Source organism: Pteronotus mesoamericanus, unplaced genomic scaffold (assembly GCF_021234165.1).
Source record: "Pteronotus mesoamericanus isolate MK-2021 breed Mesoamerican mustached bat unplaced genomic scaffold, CSHL_Meso_final contig_177, whole genome shotgun sequence".
NCBI classification, from domain to species: Eukaryota; Metazoa; Chordata; class Mammalia; order Chiroptera; family Mormoopidae; genus Pteronotus; species Pteronotus mesoamericanus.
The window spans coordinates 6,653,000-6,661,749 of NW_026555073.1; the positions used below are offsets into that span (position 1 = coordinate 6,653,000).

At 34.8% G+C, this 8,750-nt stretch overlaps 1 protein-coding gene across 1 annotated transcript in view; it reads left to right on the forward strand.

The window, feature by feature from the left end:
* The window catches only part of MAGT1 (magnesium transporter 1), a 33,082-nt gene extending 25,344 nt beyond the window's left edge, over positions 1-7,738 (forward strand). The window contains exons 8-10 of the mRNA XM_054566662.1: positions 274-348; positions 3,196-3,286; positions 5,699-7,738. Of these exons, the coding sequence (XP_054422637.1) occupies positions 274-348; positions 3,196-3,286; positions 5,699-5,714 (182 nt within the window). The 3' untranslated portion in view covers positions 5,715-7,738. The remainder of the gene's footprint in view (positions 1-273; positions 349-3,195; positions 3,287-5,698) is intronic.
* The last annotated feature ends 1,012 nt before the right edge of the window (positions 7,739-8,750 follow it).

An 8,750-nucleotide genomic window follows, 5' to 3' on the forward strand; every position in this document is an offset into this window, starting at 1 on the left:
ACATTCATAGTTCATTTGTAAGTTATAGTGGCACCTTTGTTTAAAATGTCAACTTTGATTTTTACAAATAAAGTAATTTTTCAACCTTGATATTTTTATCACATCCTCATAGTAAGTAATTATGCTATTTAGAGGCAAGTTTACTTATTTACAGTGCTTTGTAATTAAATGTTGTAGATTTATATATTCTAATCTTTATGAAAAGACTAGGAATATTGACGTAGAATGTCTTTTTGTGTCTATGTGAATTTTTCCTTAAACAATTTTTTTAAGATGGTGGGGTTACCTTAGGTATGGTACTTCTATGTGAAGCTGCTACATCTGACATGGATATTGGAAAGCGAAAGAGTAAGTCATATCATATGACAGTTCTGCCTTTAATAGAGAAAACACAATGTCCTCTTAATGACTTCTGTTCTTGTTTATAAGTAAGTTATTTTACTTCTTTACTATTTTAAAAGTAATATATCCTAATTATAGAAAATGGGGGGGGATAGGAATATAAAACATTTGAGGAAAGAGTTATCCTTTATTCCACCATTTAAAAAACTAATTAATGGCATAAGCTAGTTCTTTCCATTTGTAAAAACATCTTTAAACCTCTAGTATAAAATTTTGAATTTTATACTTCCCCTTTTTACCTGGAGGTAAATAATTCACTAAAATATTTTACATAATTTTAAATTTGTGCTCTATACTGTAACATATTTACTTAACCGGTCTCATTTTGTTAAGCATTCAGCTTTTTCTTTCATTATGATAAAGTCTTCTTTAGTAACTATCATGGGATAGTAAGCTTTGTCCTCCTTTCACATTAATTTCTTCAGGTAGATTCCCAGTAGTAGAATGACTGTGTGTTCCTGCATGTATTGTCAATTTTCTTGGTGTTTTACATTGATGAGGCCAAATTCTTTCCCCAAATGGTATCTTTAATCATTCAGATTCCTACTAGTGATATTTATGAATGCTTTCACTGTAACTTTATCAGCATTAGCTAACCTTGTTAGCAAAGTGTGTGTACATGTGTGTTAATTGCCTGGTCAGATAAGGGGGAAATGTTATTTTATTTTGTATTTTGTTTATTGGTGCAACCTTAAATATTTTTACATTACACTAATTTTTTAAGTTACACTAAATATTTAAGTCATAAAGTTAAATGTTTTCCTAAATGTTTATTAGCTGTCGTGATTTTCCTCCTACAAAAGGTCTTTTTATCTTCTGCCATTTACCAATTAGTGTCTTAGTCCTTTTCCTATTGTTTTGCATTCACTTTTCATATATTAGAATATTCACACATTGGTATTTGTTGCAAAGAAATGTCAACAGTGTAATTTTAATTATACTTACATGACATCAGTTTCAGTCAGAGTTTTTCCTTTTATGATTAAAAAGTTAAAATTTCATCAAATTAACCTAGCTAAATAAAGTCGGTTCACTTTTTCTTCTAAAAAAAACGCCCTGGCTGGTGTGTCTCAGTGGATTAAGTGCCAGCCTATGAACCAAAGGGTTGCCGGTTGGATCCCCAGTCAGGACACAGGCCTGGGTTATGGGCCAGGTCCCCAGTAGGGGTCACGCGAGAGGCAGCCACACATTGATGTTTCACTCCCCTCTTTTCTCCCTTCCCCTCTGTCTAAAAATAAATAAAATCTTTTTTAAAAATTAAAAAAGTAAAAATTAAAAAACGATAACATTGGGTTTCAGATTTGGAAGATCCTTATTTTGCTACATTAAAATGAATTTTCACATTGGAAAACATAACGTATCAATTTTTTATTCAGTTAATATACATCCTTTAAGTGCCTGGGGTGTTTTTAAATTTTTTTAAGACTTTATGTATTTATTTTAGACAGAGTGAAAGGGGGGGAGCAAGAGAGGGAGAGAAACACCCATATGTGGTTGCCTCTCACACACCCCCTACTGGGGACCTGGCCTGCAACCCAGGCATGTGCCCTGACTGGGAATCGAACCGGTAACCTTTTGGTTCACAGGCCAGCGCTCAGTCCACTGCGCCACACTGGCCAGGGCTAATTGCCTGAGTTTTTAAAAATTGCCTATTTCAGTATTCATTACTGGGAGAAAAGCCATCTGGGTACTACACTCTTGGCATGAATTTAAATTGTCAAACATTTTGGAAGCATTAAAATAATCACTCTTTGATCTATTTCTAAGATTCTAACCTAATGAAATAATCATAAATAATAATAGAAATTTCTTTAGCACTTACTGTGTACCCAGAACTGATATATGAAAAAAAGGAGAATAAAAACATATACAGAGTGATAACTGTGTGTGAGTGCGCGCGCGCGCGCATTTAATTAGGGGGGAGAAAGACTTCTACAATGAGCCTGCATCATTACTCAGGAAAGGATGTTTAACTTTTACATTTTAGCCACTAATCACGTTTGAAAATTAAAAAAGGAAAAAAAATTGTTCCCTCAATGTAAGAAAACTAAAATTTGTTTTTTGCATTGGCCAATAAATATATTTCCCGAGAGCTTGCATTGCTGTAGCACACATGCTTCTCACATCCCTACCTTTATGTTTCTTAGCCAGTCTTATCTGGGGGCTCAGAGTCTCCATGTATATATGGGAGTCATACTTGAGCATTGTGGGGTCAGTATCTAGAGTTAAGGTTATTAACTGCTGTGCTAAACCAGAGCATATGAGATTAATGGAGAGAGCTAGGAATTAGGGGCAAGAAATCAGGGGTTTTCCCCCTCATTTAAAACGAGGTCTTCACGTTGAATGAGTTCCTCACACAGGCCGGGTAGCTACCTGTGCGTGGATAAAGGACTTTCAGGGGAGACTCACATTATTAGATGTCTCTAAGTGAATATTTATCAATAATGCAATAAGGCCACTTTTAAGGGTTTAAAAGGAGTTTAATAAGTGGTTTTTCTTGACAGTGGTAAAATGTTTTAACACAATTCTCAACTGTCTTTAAAGAAATTCATTAGTTCATACAATTAAATTGCACAGCTATGTAAATGAAGCTACTCTGTCATAATAGAACATGCTAAAGGGGAAGGCAGAATCGAGCAGATTAAAGAATGGGGGTGGAAAGTGTTAAGAAGTTGAAGTTAACACATAAGTTATAGCTCTTGTTTTTCACTCTGCGCTGTAGGCTGAAATTTATGCTCTGGTTCTTCATAACACTGAACATGCTCATTTTATTCTGCTTTTGTTTTTCTGCAGTAATGTGTGTGGCTGGTATTGGACTTGTTGTATTATTCTTCAGTTGGTTGCTCTCTATTTTCAGATCTAAATATCATGGATATCCATATAGGTATGATTACTGTTCATTTATATAGCGATTACCTATACTTACAAAGATTAGAGTTTATGTTGCTTTATAATATTTTCGGTTTTTTTCCTTCTACTTTACCTCCAGACTATTCTAACTTCTAAAACAGATAGTCTTTAATTTAATTTAGGTATGTTGCTTTAAAAAATTAATTTAAGATATTTATGATATCTTAAATCACAGACAGTAGTTTGTGATTTCTCCTCAGGAACATCTTTCAGGGTTATTCTAACATCAGCTGACTTAAGCTAGAAATGTATAAAACAATGTATAGAACATCTTATACCATATCTACCCAACGCAGTTCCTTGTCTGCATGCTATACTACCTCTTGAGGAGAAAATTATTTTTAAAATGGTTTTGAAGACTTCTCACTTCTACTTTTCAGGGCATTTTAGATACCATAAACAGAACATTTAATTAAAACCCATTTTGTAGAGAACTTACGAAAGAGTGTTTAAGAACACCTTGAAACATCATAGAAATCTCTAAGCCTCAGGGAAGAAATTACTCTCCTGGTAGTGAATTCTTGATTTTACTTTGTTAATATCTAAGAGACATGTACCTACATAGGACTGGGGACCCAAAAAAAAACCCTCAGAAGTATTCTCTGGAGGGTGGGTCCCTTGTACTACAGGCTTCCCCACGGGGTGAGTCTCATCTGTATCCGTGGACCAGCTGGTGGTGGTGTGAGAGGCTGCTTTCAGCTTCAGTGAATTTTCTTGAAGACTCTCAGTGCCTTTGCCCATTTCATCATGGGTGATTCACCAGCACACCTGCCCACACCGTGCTGAGCGTTCGGCAGTTTTTGACCAAAGAAACCACATAGCTCCTATGCCCTCCCCTCCCTATTCACCCGATTGCCCCAAGTGACTTTTCGTTTTTGGTTCCCCCATGAAGAAAACCCTCAAAGGGAAATGTTTTGACCATGTGGAAGAGATGAAACAAAAAACAGCAGTAGCACTAAAAGGCATCAAAATTAAAGAGTTCAGAAACTATTTTTGAGCAATGGGAAAAAGTCTCAGTAGGTGTATTGCATTAAATGGAGAGGACTTTGAAGGTGACTGAAGTTTAAACATGTAAGAATAAATACACAATTTTTTATAAATAATCCCCGGGCTTTTTGGGAGGATTCCCCCCTCATAATTGGGATTATTGTGATTAAGTTTAGTTGTATAACCTGAGTACCAAGTACTATAATTTCTATTCTTTTAATACACCATTGTTGTGTTGTATAAAGGATTATGAACACCAAAGGTAAAGTAAATTAAGTGATATTTTTTAAACATAAATTCATTCTTCATGTTTTAGTAGATAATTTTGAACAACTTCCTGGTTGGTCATTACATTGTGACACTCCTAGATGCCTTTTGATCAGTGAACAACATAATCTTGCATTTTTTCTTGCAAACTTATTTAAGACTAAAACCTACTAATACTTTGATTTTTTTACTTACAAATGTTGTATATACTCTTAGTGTTCTTTGTAAGTATATTTTAAAATACTTTAACCTCTGTAGAACATTAACCGGGATGCATGGTAAATTTTGCTGGGACTTCTGTTACTTATTTGATCATTACGGTTAATTCAGTTATTAATTGTTGTCTACTTTCAGGAGATATTTTAACTTGACATTTTGTCTGTTTCCTTTTCTCCTAAGACTATCTCAGTATGTCAGGGTTTCTCACTTTTTGTCATCAATACTCAAAGTTCGTTATATTGGGTTGGCCCAAAAGTCCATTCAGATTTTTTTCTGTAAAATAAAAGACACATGTTTCATTTTCACCATAATTTTATTGATTTGGATATTTTGAGTATGTCAGCTATCTCCTGCTTGGTATAATGTTGATTGTTCTCAGTTAATATCTGTAATTGATTGCTATCAAGTTCAAAGGGTCTTCCCCCGACCGTGAAGCATCGTCCGGGGAGAAATCTCCAGCACAATCTCCAGCACGAAACTACACAAACCACTTTCCACACAGTCAGTCAGTCATAGCACTTTGCCTTTACTCTGCAAAAATCTTTTTTTGCATCTCAGTTGCATTTTTACCTTTCTTGAAGTAATAAAGTATAATACACCGAAAATGTGTATTTTCTTCCTTTTTCAATATTAAAATGGCTACACAAAAATTCACCAATTTTGGTGTTTTTTTTTTAATGCACTGGTACAACAGCTGTCACAATACAAACTAACAGAACTATTTCAAATGAAGTTAAAGACTTACTAAGTGCTACTAGAGCCATCTTACAGAAAAAAACAAACAAACAAGCTTTTTGACCAACCCAATACATGCACTGAAACACTCTTTACTCTGTCAAAGTCAAGGTATTTATTAAAAATAAAGCCTACCTTTTTTCAAAGACTAATAGCTTGGTATATATTTTCGTTTCAGCTTTCTGATGAGCTAAAAAGGATCCCAGCGATATGCAGACACTGGAGTACTGGAAATTGAAAAATGAAAAAAGGGCGTGTGTGAAAAGAAGAACGCAATTTGTGTATTTTGTATTACCTCTTTTTTTCAAGTGATTTAAATAGTTAATCATTTAACCAAAGAAGATGTGTAGTGCCTTAACAGCAATTTCCTGTCAAAATCATGAAGTATTTGGATACAATTTTTTTCTTTACCTTCCCTTCCCAGTAAACACTATGGAACATTTAATTCAGTAGTATTAAGAACAACATAAAAATTTTTAAACTACTACTCCATTTTAATGAGAACAAGGTTCAAAACTGCTTCAGTTAACTTTTGGCCATATGATTTTATTTTATCCAAAGGTGGGTACGGGGTGGGGTGGGGGGGAGTCCTAACCAGGTGTTCCTGCATATACCTACACCTGTTACAGATAAGTACTACATCAGGAATCCATTCTTAGCTTTTCCATTTTTGCATGGATGTGTATACTTTTGCACATTCTTCCTTTTGGGAAATCATATACGCTTTGTGGTCTTCTGAGAATAGAACACCATTCTTCAGAGAACGTGTCTAGCCTTTAGACAAAAAAAGACTAGCGTGTCCTCCTCCTCCATCTTTCCTACTGAAATACAGCGCTGGCTCTCTATGCTTCTTGGTAGCTGTAGATGTTAAAAAGCATCTCTCAATACAGGATTATGATTTCTGCATGAATATGGAAGTAACGACGTTGTATTTGGAAAGATGTCAGGTGCGTTCTGTCTCCATGGTTTTATTTAAGGCAGGACACTCTATAATCAAAATGTAGTTTAGTGCTAAAAATCAGTGTGACTTAAAAATGGTCTAAAATGTTTCTGCAAATTAGAGATAGTCACTTCTTTCATTTGTACCTAAGAGGAGAAAAATAGGTTCATCTGGTTAATTTGGTCTCTGTATTGCAGTTAAACATATTTCAATAATCCTTGCGTTTAGGAAAAGTACTCCCCAAGATGAGGAAAAGGAAGTCGTGGAATATTGAATGGTTGCCTGTGAATAGGAAGTCAGTGTTTTTTGAAAGCTGTTCTTTGCTTGCTATTATTTTAGCCTTTATTCTCCACTTTAAGTGGTGATACAAACTAAACATTTAAAGATCTATTGTTTTGAATTCTGTCTCTCTTTGTGTCAGTGGAAATAACCATATATGCTAACCTAATTTCTGTGAAGAATGAAACATGATGGTTATCATTAGATCTAGCTATAACCTCCCCATAGTGATGAAGAGTATACCGAAATGCCACTATTATGGAAATACAAGAATTATGATCATGAAAAAAAATTAAATCTTAGAAGTATTGAATTAAAATAATACTGTGACTGTCTGCTACTATTTACTATCTAATAAATCTTCCATGTGATCTAGAAGTCCTATACAATAGAGTTTGCAGAAAAAGATGGATATAAGTGTCAAAAAGAAATGTTTTAAAAGTTTTTTTGATGTGTTTTTTGTTAGTAGATTTGGTGGGTGGAGGGATATAGTCTAACTTTTACTCTTTAGTGGAGCCACTTTTTGTTAATTACTCCCCTGTGAATTGTGTGATTCTGGATTCCTTATCTGCTGTTCTTGTACTTGTCTCAGGCCAAATAAACATGCTGTGATTCTTATGAGACTTGTATGAAGATGCCCTGATTTGTGCAGACTGACCAGGGGCATACTACTGCCATGTAATCTGTATTAGCTCCAGACAATTTGCCATGAGCATTGAAAGAATGACCATTTTTTACATTTGTTTTATCTCCCGTAAGAGCACAGTCTTTTTCTGTAATGAGAAAAGTTGCATTCTGGCTAAGATCTGTAGAAGGCAGATTTACTACACTTAGAATCGTGTTAGCATTGCCTTTGTGAAAATTTTGAAATTCGCTTTCATCTGAAGTGCCTTAAGTAGACTCTTACTTTACTTTTCTAGTAATGGTTTAAATATTATTTGTTATGCATTGTTAAAATACTATTAAAAATGACACATTGTAGTGGCAAAGATAACCAAATGTCTGGCCGTTTGTTTGCTTTTTGACCATATCAATAAACTTTTACAATCTAAATGCTGAGTTTTTTAATTAATGTCTAAAGAGGGGTGAATTTAAAAACACTAAACTAGTATTTGTAACGTTAGCATATTCCATTGTGAAATTGCAGTTAAATTTCTTACTATCCTAATGACAGTGAATTTGGTAAGCCAGTTTCCTTCCGTATTTCTGAGGTGAGATGCATTCTTCCAGGATTCCATACATCATCTTTCATGAGTGTTGTCATCCATTAGATTAGCCAAAACAGCCAAGCAGATGTATCGGTTGAACTCGCTTTTGTCCCAGTCAGTGAACACCATGAGTAGATAATTCCCTTTTGGTACTAAATAATTGATTTGAAACAGCCAGACAGATTATCAAGTTATATGAGACTGGACAACAATACATTTGCAAACACGGAGTAGAAACACTGGATAGCAAGTAAAGACATCTGGCTTTTATATCGCTTTTAGTCCTTACTCTGTTTCTGTGTAGGTATGTGACCATAGGTAAGTCCCATGAACCTCTCTGGACCTACTTTATTCTAATAGGAGTGCAGGGGACTAAATCATCTATCACCTCAGTCAGTGTTCCTTCTGCCACTACTGCTTTATGATGCAAAATAGGAAAGGTATTTAAATTTTGAATAGATATAATTTGTGATTTTCAGGTTTGGTGTTCAGTCGATTGAAATGTAGGATGTTTCCTAATCAGATTCATGAGGAAATTGTGAAAAGCTTGTGGAGACAAACTGCAAATTGTTTAATATGTATTGAAATGTTTGAGAAAGGATACACTCGAAACCAATGTTACTATCACATCTTGATTTAAGTGGGTTCCGCCCAATTGTAAGCAAGGATGAGATCAACACCTCTAATAGTATGCTAATACCATGAACAGTTGAAGCCAAAAGGACCTTGACACCCTTTAATCAGCCCCTTCATTTGACTGCTAAAGAAAACATGCCCGGGAGAGGGAAACGATTTACTGAAAG